Source organism: Grampus griseus (assembly GCF_964374135.1).
Source record: "Grampus griseus genome assembly, chromosome: 16".
In the NCBI taxonomy this organism is placed as follows: domain Eukaryota; kingdom Metazoa; phylum Chordata; class Mammalia; order Artiodactyla; family Delphinidae; genus Grampus; species Grampus griseus.
Window position 1 is genome coordinate 2495707 of NC_139010.1, and position 20669 is coordinate 2516375.

General features: G+C 40.6%; 1 protein-coding gene across 1 annotated transcript in view; it reads right to left on the bottom strand.

Annotated features, from left to right (window-relative positions):
- FMN2 (formin 2) overlaps positions 1-20669 on the bottom strand; it is a gene marked incomplete at its 5' end in the record, with an annotated part of 310722 nt that overhangs the window by 73079 nt on the left and 216974 nt on the right. The window contains 5 exons of the mRNA XM_082674275.1: positions 9619-9739; positions 9878-9937; positions 12761-12907; positions 13958-14087; positions 14248-14339. Of these exons, the coding sequence (XP_082530401.1) occupies positions 9619-9739; positions 9878-9937; positions 12761-12907; positions 13958-14087; positions 14248-14339 (550 nt within the window). The remainder of the gene's footprint in view (positions 1-9618; positions 9740-9877; positions 9938-12760; positions 12908-13957; positions 14088-14247; positions 14340-20669) is intronic.

Here is a 20669-nt window from a genome sequence, read left to right on the forward strand (position 1 = left end):
TATATTATTTGCAAAAATCTTCTCCCATACAGTAGGCTGCCTTTTCGTTGATGGTTTCCTTTGCTGTGCAAAAGCTTTTTTGTTTGATGTAGTCCCATTTGTTTATTTTTGTTTTTCTTACCCCTGCCTGAGGAGACATATCTAAAAAATCATCCGTAGGACTGATGTCAAAGAACATACTGCTATGTTTTCTTGTAGGTGTTTTGCGCTTTCAGGTCTTATATTTGAGTTTTTAACCATTTTGAGTTTATTCGTATATATAGTGTAGGAAAATAGTCCAGTTTTCCCAAAAGCATTTATTGAAGGGGCTGTCTTTTCCCCATTGTATATTACTGACTCCTTTGATGAAGATTAATGACCATGTAAGTACGGATGTATTTCTGGGCTTTCTAAGCTGTTCCAGTGATATATGAGTCTGTTTTCCTGCCAGTACCATACTGTTTTTTTTTTTTTTAAGTTTCGTAAAGTTAATACTCTTTTTTTTTTAAATAATAAATTTATTTATTTTTGGCTGCGTTGGGTCTTTGTTGCTGCACATGGGCTTTCTCTAGTTGTGGCGAGTGGGGGTTACTCTTTGTTGTGGTGTGCAGGCTTCTCATTACGGTGGCTTCTCTTGTTGTGGAGCACAGGCTCTAGGTGCACAGGCTTCAGGAGTTGTGGTGCATGGGTTTAGTTGCTCCACAGGATGTGGGATCTTCCCGGACCAGGGCTCAAACCTGTGTCCCCTGCATTGGCAGGCAGATTCTTAACTACCACACCACTAGCGAAGTCCCCCCTACTGTTTTGATTACTATAGCTTTGTATTATAGTCTGAAGTCAGGGAGTGTGATATCTTCAGCTTTATTCTTTCTCAAGATTGCTTTGGTTTTGGAGTCTTTTGTGGTTCCATACAAATTTTAGGATTATTCTAGTTCTATGAAAAATGCCACTGGTATTTTGATAGGGACTACACTGAATCTGTAGATTACCTTGGGAAGTATGGACATTTTAACAATATTGATTCTTCCAATCCATAAGCATGGTATATCTTTCCATTTATTTGTCATGGCTTCAATTTCTTTCATCAACATCTTAGAGTTTTCAGAGCTCAGGTCTTTCACCTCCTTGGTTAAATTTAGCCCTGGGTATTATTTTCTTGATGCAATTGGGATTGCAACACTTCTGTTCTGAGAGCACGTTCATTAAGTCCAATTTGTTCTTAAGTCCAACAAAGTTAGCCCAGGTACCCAATTAACACAATCAGATATATACCACTGCTTTTACACTTGCTCTGGACATACTGGGCTTTAAATAAAGATACTATACTACTGTACTCTATACAGCACTGTAAAGTACACAAAAGTACAACCACTTGTAGAGGATGCACACATGTGACAATGTACACCAGTCATGTGAACTAACTGATGTGATTGGACATGTGAATGCATGTTCAGATCTTTGAAAGTTCGTAACTTGAAGGTTCACATGTAGGGGACTTACTGTATTAATTTTGTACCTTTTAACTTTACTAATTCATTTATTAGTTCTAATAGATTTTTGGTTGTGTCTTTAGGATTTTTTATATATAGTGTCATGTCATCTGCAAACAGTGACAGTTTTACTTCTTCCTTTCCAATTTGGATTCCTTTTATTTCTTCTTATTGTCTGATTGCTATGGCTAGGACTTCCAATACTATGATGAATAAAAGTGGTGAGAGTGGGCATCCTTGTCTTGTTCCTGACCTTAGAGGAAATGTTTTCAGCTTTTCACCATTGAGAATGATGTTTGCTGTGGGCTTATCCTACATGGACTTTGTTATGTTGATGTATATTCCCTCATACCCACTTTGTGGAGAGTTCTTATAAATAGATGTTGAATTCTGTCAAAAGCTTTTTCTACATCTATTGAGAGGATCATATGATTTTTATTCTTCAATTTGTTAACTGGAGAGCATTTTCAGAGTCTACCTGCCAAGGCTCACATCCAAGCAATTTTGAAAAGTAATCTCCAAGGACAAGACTCAAAAAAGATTAAAATGGTGATTCTAAAGTACATTACTGTGTGAAGGAGGAAGGGGTAGGAAGGAGGCTGACTGGGTTCATAGCTTGAGTGGCTTGGGGATGAAGAACACAGGAGGAAGAGCATTTTTCAAAGGAAAGAAAATTGAGGGGGGAATTGGAAGATGGCGGAAGAGTAAGACGCGGAGGTCACCTTGCTCCCCACAGATACACCAGAAATACATCTACACGTGGAACAACTCCTACAAAGGAAAGAAAATTAATTTGCTTTTGAACTTACTGTGTTTTAAGATGACAATGGAATATCCAAATGTAGTTTCAGCAAGCAGTTGGATTTATGAGTTTGCAGATCAGAGTGATACAGGAAAACTCTGAGTAAGACCACCTGAGAACAGCATATCCAGTGAGAAAAAGAGGGGGCCAAGGTTGAACGCCTGAGTAATGCCAACTTTAATAAAGAAGCAGAGGAAGAGAAGGCCATGAAGAAAAAAGACTAAGAAGGAAATGTCAGATATTATAAGGAGAATCAGAAGTGAGTGGGGTTAGTGAGTCGAAGGGAACAGAGACAGCAAACAAGACAAAGGTGGAAGTAAAATGCCCTCTCAATTTGGCAAATTGTGGCAACAGTTTCAGCAGTGCCAGGGACAAAGCTGTAACAGTGTGAGGACGGAATGGGAAGTCAGAGACCACGGAAGTGGACCAGGAATCTGTTACCATCTTGGTCAGTGAGCACACGTGTTCGAGAACAAGTGTCCAGCAAAGGCGAGGTGTGGGCTATGGGAAGAATGAGGGGCAAATGAACAAACCCTTTACAGCTTCTGGAAAATGCTCCAAATATCCTAGTCTTGCCAAGAGTGGGCAAGCAAATCCAGCTGCATGTTAAGAGAGGTGTATAATTCACATGCATCATTCTATCCTAAAGATGGATTTCAGAAAAATCTGATCGCTAACAATTAAATGTCCATAGATTAATGCCAAAAATAGTTCCTTATCACCTAAAAGTAATGAAAGTGGCAGAGATACCACACACACAAACCCCACGATACCTTAGTTTGGGTGTGGCAGACTTAGCATTATGACCAGTGGAATAAGTTACATTCACTGAGCTCACCACTTTACATGCCAAAACAAACAGGTGTTTCACATGTGTACTCTTCAACAAGAATTTTGAAAGTGAACACTTTTAAACTGAAATGAATGGTTTTGCTCCTTAAATAATCATTCCAATGAGAGGAACGCTCAATTTTTTTTTCACTCTCCATACACATGTGATGCACTTCCATGGACAAATCCAGTGTACGGGATACAAAAGGATAAAATGTACAGGCTACAAAAACATAAAACACAACACCTGTGACTTTCAAAATCTCAGTCAGCCTTTCTGTGCCTCAGCTCTTTACCTGTAATACACAAATAGCAACAGAACCTGCCTCCTGGGGTTGTTACAAAGAATAAGTCAGTTAATATTCGTAGAGCACTTAGAACTGGGCCTGGTGCATGCTAAGGTCTGTGTAAGTTTTCACCATCATTGCTGTTGTTGTTATCTTTAGTTTTATCAGCAACAGTAGCAGACAAAAAAGCAGGATGCCCAAGGGCTAAGAGCATGGGTTTTGGAGACTGGGTTTGCATCCTGTCTCTTCCACTTACGAGCTGTGTGTCTTTGGCGAAGTAGGTACCCCCCTCTGTACCTCAGTTTCTTCCTCTGTAATACGGAGTTAATAAGTGTCTACTTCGCTGTGAAGATCAAAGGATTTTACGTAGGTAAAATACACAGAGGACTGCTGGATACACAGTAAGAGAACTATCATGTTTGCAACAATTACTGTGACTGCACAATTACCACCACCAGACACCACCAGAGGTGCAGCTACTAACACACAAAAAGAACACGGAACTCCCACTTCCTCAGTCTCAGGAAGCACTGAGGCAATGCTTCAGATTGTGGGAATGACATTTTTTTTAATTAATTTTTTTTTTAATTTTTGGCTGCATTGTATCTTTGTTGCTGCATGCGGGCTTTCTCTAGTTGCAGGGAGCGGGGGCTGCTCTTTGTTGTGGTGCGTGGGCTTCTCATTGCGGTGGCTTTTCTTGTTGCAGAGCACGGGCTCTAGGCACATGGGCTTCAGTAGTTGTGGCATGCAAGCTCAGTAGTTGTGGCTCCTGGGCTCTAGAGCACAGGCTCAGTAGTTGTGGCACACGGGCTTAGTTGCTCTGTGGCACATGGGATCTTCCAGGACCAGGGCTCGAACCTGTGTCCCCTGCATTGGCAAGTGGATTCTTAACCACTGTACCACCAGGGAAGTCCCTGTTAATATACTTTGGATATTAACCCCTTACTGGTCATGTCATTTGCAAATGTTTTCTCCCATACTGTAAGATGTCTTTTCATTTTATCGATAGTTTCCTTTGTTGTGCAAAAGCTTTTAAGTTTAATTAGGTCCCATTTGTTTATTTTTGCTTTTATTTCCTTTGCTTTAGGAGACAGATCCAAAAAAAATATTGCTACAATTTATGTCATAGTGTTCTGCCTATGTTTTCCTCTAGGAGTGTTACGGTTTCTGTTCTTACATATAGGCCTTTAACTGATTTTGAGTTTATTTCTGTAGATGGTGTTAGAGAATGCTCTTAATTTCATTCTTTTATATGTAGCTGTCTAGTTTTCCCAGCACCAGTTATTGAAGAGACTGTCTTTTCTCTATTGTATATTTTTTCCTCCTTTGTTGTAGATTAATTGACCATACGTGCATGGGTTTATTTCTGGGCTTTCTATCCTGTGCCATTGATCTATATTTCTGTTTTTGTGCCAGTACCATTCTGATTTGAATACTGTAGGCTTTGTAGTATACTCTGAAGTCAGGGAGCATGATTCCTCCAGCTCTGTTCTTCTTTCTCAAGATTGTTTTGGCTATTTGGGGTCTTTTGTGTTTCCATACAAATTTTAAGATTATTTGCCCTAGTTCTGTGAAAAATGCCCTTGGTATTTTGATAGGGATTACACTGAATCTGTAGATTGACTTGAATAGTATGGTCACTTTAACAATGTTAATTCTTCCAATCTAAGAATCTGGTACATCTTTCCACCTTTTTGTGTTGTCTTCAATTTCTTTCATTAGTGTCATTGTACGTATGGTTTCAGACATGTTCCTGTATTACTGAGAACTTGAATTTTTTTTTAATTAATTAATTAATTATCTATTTTTGGCTGTGTTGGGTCTTCGTTGCTGTGGGCGGGCTTTCTCTAGTTGTGGTGGGCTGGGGCTACTCTTCACTGCAGTGCACAGGCTTCTCATTGTGGTGGCTTCTCTTGTTGCAGAGCACAGGCTTTAGGCACACGGACTTCAGCAGTTGTGGGACGTGGGCACAGTAGTTGCGGTTCACGGGCTCTAGAGCATAGGCTCAGTAGTTGTGGTGCATGGGGCTTAATTGCTCCGCGGCACATGGGATCTTCCCACACCAGGGCTCGAACCCGTGTCCCCTGCATTGGCAGGCAGATTCTTAATCCCTGGGCCACCAGGGAAATCCCAAGAACTTGAATTTTCTGCACTGTATCAAACTCAAGGACACCAGCAATCATTCTCAAAATAGTACCTGCTGGCAGCTGCCAACCTTATGGTCTCAAGGTTTCCCCTTGTAACTAAGCAACCATTTTGGAGCCCATGGGTCCTTGCTTAACAAACACCCTTACTTCTTGCCCCTCCAATCCTAATTCTTAACAAACAAATCACATAATTTTGCAGTGTTTGCCCGTATAAGCCTTCCCCTTTTGTAGTCCAGCAAAACACAATTGAAGTGCTTCTTGACATTTTGTCTTCCAGGCTATAGCCCTCAGTTTGGCTCAAATAAAACTGTTTTCTGTTCCTATTGTAAATTGTTTATTGCTTATTTATACTGACATAAATAATGTATTTTCCTGTTTGCATTTTCAGTGTTCTGATGGAACTGATATTCATTTTAAAATCATAATAAAAATATTTTTAAAAAGCTATTGGTTGCATTTGAATTGAGTTTATAACATCATTTTTTCTTTCCTTGAACAAAAATAAATAAAATCAGAAATTTACAATGATAAATACAATTGTTACAAACAAATATAAATCAATACAGACAAGTTTAAGGACTGATTTTTCCTAAATATGTCTGGATACAAACATTATTTCAACATCTGTGAAAGATACAGGTAATGAATTTTAAACACTTTCAAGTCAAATACTGAAGGTGGGGGAGGGTAGAGGATTCAGGGAGGAATGTGCGTGAGAACATTCTTGCCCAGTTCCAGGAACTTAATTACTCCATGCTCAGTGCACACAGAGTTGAGTCATGTGGCGAGTGGAACTGTTTCGACCCAAGAAAGGCACTGGAACAGAAGCCATCACTTGGCATCCAGAGAAGCTGCTACAAGTTTTGACAGACAAAATATTTTAAAACAATACTCTTTTCAAAGGGGAAAGATAGAAATATTGATACCTTGTCTAGCATTGTGAATGAAAGTATTCGTAGTCATCCTTTTGGGAGGCTACTAATAATGTTAATCTCAAATAATTTAAGCTCTTTTGCTCAAACCAGCAATTGACCTATGGTGAGACCAGTAGCTAATGAGTCTCTGGCACTAGTATTATAGCTTAGCAGATGGTTCTTAACTAATACTCTGGGGTGATGCTAAGAGAGAAAATGGGGTTCTATTTCTGGATATGTTGAATAGCTTTCTTAGAACAATTTTACTTTGATTAAAATTAATGGTTTTAAAGCTAAATGTCTAAAAGGAGTAAACAACTCTGCTGCTTGTTCTGCTTGTTTTTGGAAAATAGTATTAACCACATAAGGTGATCTGTGGGATTGGAGTGAAGGTTTTACCCTACATTAGTTTTATTAATGCATAATGTGGAAGATGTGGAGAACATCTTGACATGGAAAAGAATGAATAAGTTAAATTTTATTGTACAGTGCTTTCCTAAATAAATTTATTTGGTTATCATGTTCTTATATTCTGGAGAAGAAAAATTCCTTAAATAATAAATTCATGACTAGGTAGATCTTAAAACTACTAAGGGAAACAAAATGTAGTTAGCCATCTGCGCTCATGGTTTTTTAAAATCTAAGTTAACTTTAACGGTGCTGTACACCATCCAAAGAAAATGCCCTTATGTTGTCCTGCCTTCTTAGAGCTTGCTTGCTTTATTTTGCTTACATTTAATAAAAACTGTCTCAAATGTTAAAATTAAAAAAAAAAAAAAAAAAGAGAAGCTGCTAACGGCCAGGAGAGAACAAAAGCTACCTGTCACTGAGCTCGGACAGTCAGGGGAGCACCAAGGAGCTGCAGGAATCTTGGGAACAAGTACAGACACCAAACACAGCGGGTACTCTTACAAAATGCTAAAATGAGGTTCGGTTGTCTGAGCCATAACGCATTATTTCTTGGTCTTTCTTTTGAAATGAAAATTAAGTCTAGAAGCAGAGGCAGAAACAGTGACAGAGCCAGAAGATGAGTGACCAAATGGTTATAACTTATCTGTCTTTATCAAACTAGTCATACTCTTTATTCTATTTTTCCTTATTATAAATAACTAATATTTTTGGATACTTATTATATGGAAAATATTGTGAAAACTCTCTACATATATCATATCATTTTCTAAGTCTTCTTAAAAAAACTTGCTTCTGAAAAAAAAATGTGGACAGGCTACTTGAATATTCTGAAATGAATTACTTAATTTGATCACTTGAAAGGAATCATTATTAGGCTACATTTATCAAAGTGAACATTATTTTAAGGTAATTATATCCAAAATAATACCTCTCAAAAAACATTTCTCTTTTTAGCTCTGTGTCTTGTGAGAATCTGCCATTTTCATGACCTCATGTAACCATAGTGAGAAAGCATGTAGATATGAAACGTGAATGAGAAAACATTCCAAAGGGAAGCACCAACCAAAGTCAACATAAATCCCCTGTTCATGAGATCACCATTCCACCTGTTTATAAAATCATGTGTAAACTATGAAATCCTGCTTTGCAAGACTGAAGTGATGAAAGTGTTAAGTATTTTCCAGAAACCCCAGAAATGCCCAGCACCACATGGGGGGGGGGGAGAGAAAAGAAGAAGAAGAAGGAGAAGGAGAAGAAAGAAGAAAGAAGAAAGAAGAACAAGAACAAGGAGAAGGAGAATTTCATAAGCAAACCAAGATACCTGGCTAAATTTTGAAGTATGATAAATACTACACATGAATGGTTTGCGTGTTGTATTGCTTTAAGAAATCATACTTAGATACATAGTAATGTAGCATTACACAATTGTAACATAGTTTTAATTGTTATTTATTTAAAAACAGGCAGTCATTCTTAGGCTCTATCCATGAGCACCCATATTTGATGCTCTCAGGGGAGCATCTAAACGGCAGGACTTCACCCCTCCTTGACAGTGACGATTGTATCTGTGGTACCCACAGCACCTAGCAAAGGCCTTTCATGCATCAGGCCCATAATAAATGTTAAGTATTTAGGAACTACGGGCAAATTATATAATGTTACTATGTTGATTTAAATCCATATAAACGCATCTGTGACCAGAATATAACAACTCCATAAATCTGATTACAGATAAGTATCTTTAGATAAGCATTTCAACACTGGGATAGAATCTCTTAAAAAGTTTTATCATCTTTTGGTTTCTGGGGTAACCAAGCCTCTTCTCATATAGTGATACAACATGAAATGAAAATCTCACATAAATTTACTCCATCCCTGTCTGTGCTTAAAGAGTTAGAAAGATGCTTAAATCGACAGCTGAGGTGTTCTCAACTTCACAGCAAGAAGAAACCTCATGAAAAGAAAGTAAAAGGGATGAGTGAAATAGGTGAAGGGGATTAGGGGTACAAACCGGCAGTTATGAATAAGTCACAAGGATGTAAGGTACAGCATAGGGAATAAAGTCAATAATACTGTAATAACTTTGGTACATAATAGATGAAGATATATTGTTGTACACCTGAAACTAATATAATATTGTAAGCCAATTGTACTTCATTAAAAAAGGCAGGGGAAGGGGATGAAAGGGATTTTATCTACAAAAAAAAAAAAAAACTGTAAACTACTTGCTTTTGTGCTTTTCTTTAAATTTACCATTTTGAAGAATTTCAAACTCTCTTCAAAATGATTTGATATAAGGCTTTTCAACTAACAAAAAAGCATTACACATGCACGTGTTTTTTGACCAAATATGTGAAGAAAGATGTTTTCTTTCCAGGAAAGTTTACACGCCACAAAATCTCAGACAAGTATAGCAAGGGTGGGTAGGAGGGAATATGTATCTTTTAACAACAACATGATAAATGTACAAATGTTCTCGGCTATAAAGTGAAAGCAAGACAGTTAAATCTGCCCCTGATGAAAGAGGCTGCTATTCAAATAACCAAGATGCTATTTCAATAACTAAATTTCTAATACACATAACTTTGTACACAACAAAAGAATAAGATTATTGGTAAAATTTTTCTTTTGCCACACACACACAAAAATGTTTACATGGATGTAAAAGGTTTTACTTTCTTTAAAAACACTGAAAAATCTGTCCTCATTAAAAAAGCATAAATAACAACCATGAGTTTCTTTAACATTGTAAGTTACCTCTCAGGTCTTTCTTGAGTTTTCTGAGGTCTTTTTGAAAGTCTTCAAACTTCATCTGCGAGGCCTGAAAGAGGTCCTGGGGTTCGGGCAGTGGAAACACACACTGTTCCTTCCCAGCGTCCTGATCAGCAGGAAGCACAGAACGTTTAAATGAATGAGGACTGAGCAACAGCAGCAATGACAAAACGAAGACAAACACGGCCAAATCGCTCAACAATGAGGAATAACAAGATGTGACTCTATGTAAAAACTGTCTCACCTCATCAAAATTGCGAAGATAGTAGGAAACGATATATGACAAAAGGCTTCTGCTATTGTCCTAGACAGAGAGACCAAAGTGAGTAGAAATATATTTTTTAAATTATTAAATGTACAATGTTAAATTAAATTCACTCCAGTAAATCCACACATGTAGATGAGAATATTTGGGATGAAAGGTGAAGTTCTCTGTTTCTTCTTACTTTACCGGTCCAGACGGTCTTGTTTTCCCCACTGTTCCCACCTAAGCCCCACGTGGAAGCACAGCTGTTTCAGGGTGGGGTCTCAGATGTATCCACCTTTCTGTTTTCACCCTCCTCGACCAGACAATTAGTTCATTAATTTTATGTTTTATTACTGAAAGGTATAACTACTATCTAAACTGAAATGACTAAACATCACCAGCATTTCTGCATGGTTGGACCAACAGGGACCACTCCAACAGGAAGTTTGATTGAGGCTTGTTAGTATGTAGATTAAGAAATTTTAAGTTAAGTATTATTTCAAGTAAGCTGGAGCTTTAAAAATGCAAATGCGTATTATAAATTATGTCAGCAACTGAGATTTAGGAATTAATATCCATGCAGCTATAAATAATGTAATATATGTAGTTCTAAAGAAAAAAAATGTTTCATATCGAACAATCTTCAAAGAATAGCTTTCCACCTTCTTTCTGGCATATTTAGAGGAATTAATTTTTAATTTTTTTTTCATTGCTCAAAATTCGTATTAGATAATCTGAATGTGTGAAACCAAATACATATTTTAAAAATACACCCTATAATACAAACTTTGTTTTCTGGAATGTTCAATCTAACCATGATTTTTCCCCCACTGATAATAAAAGAACAACATCCCTTTATAATCAAGTTTGACATGACATGATAATATATCTATTAGACTCCCCATATATATTTCTATATACATATATTACACGGAAATATATAGCTATAATAATAAAAGTAATACATTTATTAGAAACAGGAGTGCTTGTAAAATGATTTAAGCACCTGACTTCCTTTGTCTTTCCTAACTTGCAAATCAGTGAAATGATCAGCAATACCTGAATCAATTAACAAAACACATTAAATGCCTGCTGACAGGCGTGCTGAGCAGAAGTTAATTCTGACTGATCCAAGGAACAGCTCCATCTATGCAGGTCTATATAACTATATAGATATAGTTATCTTCATTTTATACAGAAAGAACCAAATAGACTTTGCATATAGCTCTTGTGAGAATGCAAGTGAAATTATTTTTTAAAAACTTCCTTCTTGATTATTTTTTCCAGATTATTCCTTAATTATTTAAATTAACGAAATTTAACTTATAGAAGGATTGAATAAGATATATCAATCAATACAAAAAACCCCCTGGGCTTCCCTGGTGGCGCAGTGGTTGGGGGTCCGCCTGCCGGTGCAGGGGACGCGGGTTCGTGCCCCGGTCCAGGGGGATCCCGCATGCCGCGGAGCGGCTGGGCCCGTGAGCCGTGGCCGCTGGGCCTGCGCTCCGCGGCGGGGGGTGGGCCGCGGCGGTGAGAGGCCCGCGTACCGCAAAAAAAAATAACAAACCCCCCCCCCCAAAAACCCCTTTATTCATATATAATTATGATCATAGAATCTATTTCAGATTCATTTTGATAAGTAACATTATATTGATGCTATTTGTATTCCAATGTTATTTACAAAAACTACTTGTTTCAGTCCAACAATCAGCTGTAAGAACTATTCAAAAACTACCATGTGTTTAGAAAAAAACCTTTTGTTTTTGAATAAATGATTTATCATGTTGACATATTGGAGGTTCATATGAAAATGTATATCATACAAATAAAACATCATTTGAAGAAATATAACCATAAAAATCACAAAAAATATATGCTGTTGGTGTTCCAAGCAAGGACTATGTTTTTCCCAATTATGGAAAAGCACACTGTCTGGCATTTCATAGAAGTCCGATGAAGGAATGTTAAATGAACATATGAGTGGATATGAATGAATAAACCAGTGAGTTGCTGACTGGCAAAAAAAAGCAAAAAATGTATCTCCCTTCTATCAGGGAGATTATTGCCTTATCTAGGAGGGCCAATTCTCTGTAATTTCATTTTTATAGGCCAATTGTTCACTTAAACTCAATATTTTAAAAACATTTCCTTCATAATTTCCTTCATCATATAGTTCTTTGTGAAGACTCTTTTATCAGAGAAACAGAATTCTATTATTTTCTAAGTTTACAATGTCAGGCTTTAACTCTGACCACTGTGGTGGTTTCCCTGATGTTATATTTCTACTGACACTCTCATAATCTCTTAGATGTTAATTTTAAACAAACACAACTACAGAAGTAGAATAAAAAATAATAATTAGGTTTGCAAAAGGGCTTAGATGTTCTCATATATACCAGTATCAAGGAGAGGATGATATAGAGAAAAACAGGATCATCTTTTAAATTTTATTTATTAACTACTTTCACTCGTCTTTGTTTTGTTTTTAAAACATGGGCCTGTTGGCCTCCATTGCTTAACATGGAGAGAAGAAAGGGATGGATACACTGTCTAATTTATAGAAATCAACTAGTCCTCAGATCCAAAAGGATAAATATTAGCAAACATGGGGAAGATATTAAAAAGTAATTATTTTTATTTTAAAGTATTGTCTTCTCAATTATTCATTAGACACAGGATTCAAAATTACTCACTTTAGGAAACACTATTCTTCTCTAGATCACAAATATATGGTGGCCACTACTTTTGTCTAGCTTAGAACACAAAGGAAATTTTTACCTTGGGACATAAATATTTATCACACTGGTTTACAGTCAAACTTATTACTCAACAAGATGCCCAGTCCTCAGTGTGCTACATTCACTCACCCGAAATACTTACACTGCTTTTGACGTCTTTCAGCTTTGGGAGGATGTCTAACCCGAAACCATCTGCCTGTCCCCGAGTCTTATTTCCACCATTCATGTAGTTGCCAAAGGCAAGAACCAAACCCAAAACTTGCATGACCCCTGAGCCATTTTTTAATGTCTGTAAAACAGGATAAAGAAGAATCTCTCACTCACAGTCTTGTCTGAATTACCTTAAGTCAGTGGCAGATATTCATATTATACTAATAATTTGGGGTCACATCCAAACTTCATCAGTGCTCATTTTAGTATATTTAAGAGTAGTGTCTCCAAAGATAACTTAGAAAAAGTTGCACCACCCACAAGCATGCAGGTTGTGCTTCTGTAGCTGAGACGTACCAGCCTAGGTCATTTCTGTGATGTAACTGCATGGAAAACAAATATGGCTGTGATATGAGAACCACCACAAAATAATATCATTGCCATCGGCCTAACTGTACCTGCCTCTGTGCAACGCAAATTTTTGGCATAAGGTGTAACTACCAAAACGTAGTTATAAAGTTTAATTTCCAAATTTAGATTTATCCCTGAAAGGTTCATACTCACTTCTTCCAAAACACACAGTTTAAGTTGAATTTGTACATCACTTCCTCTGAAAATGTGTCTTTCATGACATCTTACTACTTTTCAAAATGATTTACCATAGCCAGAAAGAATGGTGCTATTTTGACAATTCGTTTTAAATGTTAATATTGGTAATTTCTGCCAAGCATTTGTTCTTTGTTTTCAGATGAATATTTATCTTCTGTCGAGCCATACAGCTGTTCCTGAAGCATTTGGTTTGAATCACTAACAATTTGTTGAGGGGCCCTCCACAAAATGGAGGAAAATAAAGAAAATGTCTTCACGTGGCTTTTGGCTGGCAGTCTGATGGAGGAGAGGCCCATGACAAGGGAATATTGTGCTTTGGCAAAAGCAGGGGGACAGAAGCCTGCGTGGGTGGACACCCAGTGACTGTGCCCCAGCAGCGCTGTCCCGGGTCCACTCGCCCTCCTGCACATTTGCTTTGACCTTGATGCTCAGTCATACATTCTCTCTGGTGGGACCCCTATCCTTCAAATTTTATGAGTACTTATGGTAAATAAAAGAAAACTCGTTTGAAATACGAACATGACTGAACACAATTAAAGATCAGAACCCAAGCGACAGCCGCCGATGGACCAGCACCCACCTCACACAACTTCTGTAGCAGCTCCAGTTTGCGCCGAATTGAGCAAATGCTTTCTGAAAATGTGGACTGAAACAGGATGCAAAAGACTCGCTCTGAAAAGTTGGGGATTAGTGACAGTTCGTAAAGGAACCTAAGGAAATAAAGCCAAGTTAAGAGGAAAAAATGATGCACATAAACACGTTCATCCTCACATCATTCATGATACTGATGCACAGAAGGTACTTCATTTTCTGAATGGAAAGAGCCCCCCGTGGCCTGGACGCCGCCCGCGGGGCCGAAGCCCTGCTTACTGCTCAGGTTTGTCCAGAGACTTGGCGTTTTCCTTGTCTTTGGAGGACCGGCCGTGTTTTTCAATTTTTTCCAGTTCATCTGACTGTGCTCTCTGGAACAACAAAAGCCAAGTGGTTTTTAGATAATGATTATCTCAAATACAGCAAAACTCTATATATTTTCATATTTCTTAGCATGTTTGAAGTAAAGATCATCTCCAAATCTTCCAAATGTTATTGTCTGTTAGTGACATGAAAAATATTTATTCCAGCATGTTTTAAAACAACAGTTTCCCTCTCTTGTTTTTTAGCGGTTTATAATACCCTCCAGAATGCAAGAAATTAATTTTAAAGTGTCATTTCTTATTCAGAAATTAATCAAGTTAAATTTGGAAGTAATTTGATCCTAAAGCTGTTAAAGATTTTTAAAGGGAAAAGTACCTATTTAACTACTGCAATCATTGTTTATATCTGTTTTGGGGAAAGAACAGTACAATTGAATTATTAAGTCATGGAACAAAAATAAAAGATTTTGATTCTTCTGAATTTTCTTTTTGATACAAAAATGGCTCTAGGCTTTTCTTTCTAGGTGTCTTCTTTCACCTTTTAAAATCTCAAGCTAAAAATTTTTTGTTCTAAGTTTATTTCTTTATAGGAGGGGATCCTGTGCATTTTAACATAAGGTAGAAGATTTTATAGGCTTCAAGAGACACAAACTTACTCTTTGTGGAGAATCTGGATGATTTTATTTTCAGTCTTGTCTCTGTAATTCACAAAGATGTTTCAAAACAGCCAAAATACTATACTGTCTAAGTGCATTAACAAGTTTGAGTAGACCGCCGTATCTTGGGTTTGAGTCTAGTCCTCCGATATTAAAATCCCTTCAACCATTATTTGTTGTTTACCCAGCAAATCAGCTCAGCCATGAGCTGCTGTAGATGACAGGACCTGATCAACTTCTGGAGACTGCAGATTTCCTCTAAACAAAGAATGTTCTGTTTTGAATTCACTGATTGTTCTGAAATGCAGGTTTTTCTATAGATGGGATTAACTAGAAAAGACTAGTTTCTCCAAGGAAGTTTCTTTTAGCATGGAAAGACTTGATGACTGATCGGTAGATCTTCTGAGGGTTTGATCAGTTTTGCTTCCGGAACGTAAGGTGACAAAAAGGATACTGAGAAGTAAAGGTATGACGTCCACCACAAAGCCTGCCTTGCCCACCTCGACCCCATTATAACCAGTCTCTCTCTAGAACAGCACGGAACCTTGTGTTCACTCTGTGTTGTGCTACACGTACCACAGTGTCTCACTGGTGATGCACACGCATGCCTACAAGCTTCTGGAGGAGGAAGGCCATGTCTTGCTATGGTCCTAGTGACTGGTATGGTTCACTACGGTATGGTCAGCCCTCAGTATCGTGGGTTCCGCATTTGTGGATTCAACCAAATGCAGATCCAAAACATGTGGGGAAAATTCCATAAAGTTCCAAACAGCAAACTTGGATTCACTGTGCTGCATCAACGTTTTACACAGCACTTACACGGCATCGTAAGTAATCGAGTGATTTAAAGCATACGGGAGGGTGTGTGGGGTTATATGCAAGTACTGCACAACTTCATTTAAGGGACTTGAACGTCTGCGGATTTTGGTACCAAGCCCCCACAGATACCGAGGGGTGACTGTGCAGTTAGCAGTCAGTAATTTTTTTTAAACATTGAAAAATTAAATCAGTAATTGAATATGAAAATAGAAGGCCTCCAGTTCTGGGGAAAAGAGGGAGGTAAAAGGACGAAATCTAATGACAGGACACTTGAAATAAGAACTAGTGAGGACATGATGATACAATGCCAACTGCTCAGCATCATCCTGAGAGTACAATGAGAATCCTTATGAGGTAATTTGAATCCAAAATAGATACCTATGCCTGCATGAGACAGAATGAGTCACTTCAAATGCTAGAACACAAATAGGTAGATAAAGAAATAAGAAAGCTATGCCCAGCAAAAGTACATATGACTTCACTCACCTGTACGTCCATTCCACACAACTCTTTTGGGTATCCATCATTCATCTCTTACACAGGAATACTTATGTGTGTAAAGGTACAAGAAGTAGGACTAAAACATCATAGGTTTTTAAGCAATATTTATCAAATCTACAAATTCTGCTATTCATCAGTACACCAAGACCAACTGCTTCTTCTTGCCCATTGGCTTTCTCCTTGCACAACATGTGGGATCCAGCAAAAATCAGTTATTTTCTAGCTGTTAAGGCCCCAAATTCTTACTCTTATCAGCAACCATCAACTATGTAAACTATTGACTACAAATCTGTACCAGAACTCAGAGGTCACCTCGATAATTCTGGCTTTGTTTGACCCCCAAAATGAAGTTAGTCTCAAGGGTTCTTCTCTGGTCCACCAGTTTGAAGTAATCATCAGGGTCGGGCTTTAAAAAGGATGAATTTTAGGGATTTATTCATCCACCGATTCAATCAAAGACGGACTGTTTACCAGGCACTACACCAGGCACTGGAGATAAAAATATATACGCTGGGCTTCAGATTCAAGGAAAATCCCACCACACGACACATCATGTTGCTCATAACACCACTCTTACTTGCTCAACCCTGCTACAGCAATCTTCCACTGCTTTTTTGTTGGGGTTTTTTTTTTTTTTTGGCGGTATGCAGGCCTCTCACTGTCGTGGCCTCTCCCGTTGCGGAGCACAGGCTCCGGACGTGCAGGCCCAGCGGCCATGGCTCACAGGCCCAGCCGCTCCGTGGCATGTGGGATCCTCCGGGACCGGGGCACGAACCCGCCTCCCCTGCATCGGCAGGCGGACTCTCAACCACTGCACCACCAGGGAAGCCCCCCCACTGCTTTTTAAAACTATACATAACCCTTTATAAGAAGGGGATGCTAGTGACCACTCTACCATACCAGTGGTGATGAGAGTTATCTATCGAAATAGGTTCATTTTTCCTTATGGCCAAAGACACACGGGCAAAGTAACTACACACTCACATACCAATGAACAACATAAAGGAATTTCCAAGTTCCAAACATTCAGGTAGCAAGGCTTCCCTCTCCCAGTCTCACAAGCCCAGATCATTTCAGTCTCCAGCACAGGGGCTGTCTTTTGGTTACTACCTTCCTTTGCTTACTGCACACTCCCCCTTCCCACTCCCACCCCGATTACCTGCAGGTTTGTACCAGAATTTCCTTTTCTCAAGAGTTCCTGTTTGCCTAAAAATGAAATAGATCTATTGCTGCTAAGTTGGAGGCTTTCACCAGTTGCCAAAGATTCACGGCATCCAACACCCAGACACAATCCTCACTCAACCGCTGGCCAGAACCGACCTGGATTCCTGGCTGCCAGCCCCGGCCTTCACCAGGTATTTTGACCTCCGTGGCCCTAAACCCACATGCCCTGCAACTGAAGGCTGCTCTTCCAACTCCTGAGGAAAACCGTAGCTCCCAGAGAGGATGGGGCTGGGGAGCAGGGGGTGCAGGGGGAGAGGAAGCTGTTGAGAGGGGTAACGTGCTTTCCTGATGCCGAGTCTATTGCTGGCATTCAGCCAGTGTTTCTCAAGCGGGGTTCCAGGGAACACTGACTTGGGTCCTGAGATTCATTAAGCATTGCTGTGTGAGGACTTCCTCCGGAGGTCCAGTGGTTAGGACTCCGCGCTTCCACTGCAGGGGGCGTGGGTGGGGTTCAACCCCCGGTCGGGGAACTGGGATCCCACATGCTGCGCGGTGCAGCCAAAAAAATGCTGTGTGGTACACGCTAAATAAATACTCTCAGAAGTTATGTTGTTGAAAAACCTATTTCATTTTATCAGCTATCCTCATACCTAATTGATCATAAAAAGTATGTATGTGAGAGGGCAACAGAGAGAACAAGATAGAAACGCTCCCAAGGAGCTGGTGTTCCAAGGGATGCAGGTGGGAACACGGTGTAGGCCACACTCTCACCAGTCCCCGTTCGGTTTCTACCATTTTCTCAGTGTTTCTAGTCTACGTCTCATCGCTAAATCTTGGCCTCAGCCCTCGCCCTCATGTCTGCCTCCGGATGGGCTCCCGCTGGTCACAGCATCACACCCCCTGTCCCTGGAGCCCCGACAGCCATCCTCAGTCCCCACTGCCAGGCCCGCGCTCCCACCCGCCCACACACGACAAAAGGCTTCAGCCCGCGTTTCCGAGACAGCCCGTTTTCCCCTGCATACGTCCACACGAGCAACTGCTTCCCCAATATTTTCTCCTGCATAGCTCAAAAGCACCTTGGACAAAAAAGTCTAAAAACAAACTCATGTTTTCTTCCCCCAAACACTTAGCGGTCCTGATGACAGCAAAGTGGAAACAAGTCACCCAGCCGGACGCCGATGAGTCGCCCAGCCTCAGAGCCGCTCTCCCCCGCCACTCCCAATGCCGTCGTGCGGCCCGGGCCACCACCCTCCCGCCCGTTCTGCCTGGTCCCCGTCACCGCCCCCAGCTATGACACCCACCCTACACGGTACGCAGTGTCACTCTGTAAAGATGCAGACCGGAGCCTGTGCTCGACGCCACTCCTCACGCCTGCGTCTCGGCTGACCCTCACTCTTAGATCAGCACACAGACCCCGGGTGCCCGCGAATCCCCTGTGGCCCGCTGCCCGCTCCCATCTTGTGTCCTGCCCACACCTGCTGAGCGGTTCTGTCCCCACTGGCTTTCCTCCAGTTCCTCAAGTGGATCCCACTCCTCTTACACCGACGCTGCGCCTTGTGTCTGGAACATTCCCCACACGTCTCACCCCTCAGCACCCCTGCTTCTCTGGTCTGGGGAGGCCGCCCTTCACCTCCTCACCAGCCTGGGTCCTCCTGGGGACACAGCCCCGTTGGGCATCACCACTGGAAATGAGTCTGGGAGGCGTGGCTCCCAGAGTACAAAGACAGCTCCATAAGCCCAAGGATAATGTCAATGTTTTCATCATTGCAACCAGAGCACATGCCTGAAATAAAGCAGACGTTTAATAAATATCTGATGAAATAATCACAAACATATGGAGTTCATTATATATAAATTACTCCAAAGTCACTCATTTCTTCCTAACGTCCTATCTCCTCATTCAATCTCATCTTTTCTCCCCTTTCTGCAAATAGAAACAGTAACTACCAGGCCTTGAAACAGTGGGTGTCTGACTTTGGAGAAGTCAAGGTCACAATGTCTGGTGATGTGGACGACAGCAGCCAGGCAGCCGGTTCTGTGCTGGATGGCGGTTGAGGGGAGACTGTGCCTGGTCTCCAGGAGTTTTCTTTTCTTTACTCCTGTGCTATTGATCCAGCATCAGCAGCAACCTTCCTCTTCCTGTAATTGATCTGTAATTATCTCTCCCTCTCTCCGCTCACCCTTCCCCTCAGCCCTTTCTTTCCTACCTGAGCCTCAAACTCCCTTCTCCCCCACCCATCACTCCCTGAGCCCTTCACAGCCCTCCCTCTCCTTCTCCAGCTCAGAATTTCAGAGGAAAATTGACTTCTCTCATCTTGGGCTTGGTTTATGAATCCCCACGATCTGGCTTTTGTTCTCTCACTAAGCTCAAAAATGATCTTCTTAGAGCCAAGAGTCTCTTCTACCTGTAGATAAAACAAGAGCTCCTATTTATTGAGCCCTTAATAACAGTCAGGCACCCTGCAAAGTGTTCTCCATGTACAATATCATGTAGTCCTCACAGAGCCCTGACAGGCATCATTATCACCAACAGCATCACCCCCATCATATGATGAGAACGCTGAGTCTCAGGTCTCAACCAGTAAGCATGGGTGCCAAGGTCGAAGCCTTCACCTATCGTCTCCTGATGTCAAGGGGCTGACACAGATGTCTTTTTTACAGAAGTGCTACTGAGCCCCAGGCTGCCTACTGAAGGGGCCCAGGGTCTTGAAGACCAACATGGGGCCAAGATGAGGACACCCCATTCCTTGCCAGTCATTCCTGCAACTAAAAGTCCTGGAACTAAGACTATAAACAAACATAGGAAAGCTGTGAAAAATGCAGGGAAGGCTGACTGGCCGGGAACCTCACAAGCTGAGGAAAGCCGTAAGCTCCCCGTGTTTTCTTTCCTCCTTCATCCCCAGTGGGGTGCTGGAGAGGCCTGGATGCAGGACCACCTCTAGACAAAGGACGTCTGGCAGAAAAAACCTCATTCTTAACACTTGTCCTACTCGAGCCAAAAACCAAGAGAAAAACTGACCCCTCGCGGAATCAGTGTGGCCGAGTGGAGAAGCCAACATCACCCGACCTGGCAGCAATGCGGTAAAGCTGGCTGGCAGGAGGCAATGCTACTTAGCGACACTCTTCCCCGACCTCCCCCCCAGTGTCTGGGGGGCAGCTGGTACTTCTCCCACCCCCGGCAGCAACGAGGCACAATGAGGTGGCTCAGAGGGTTGACAGTGAGCCTACAATCTAACTG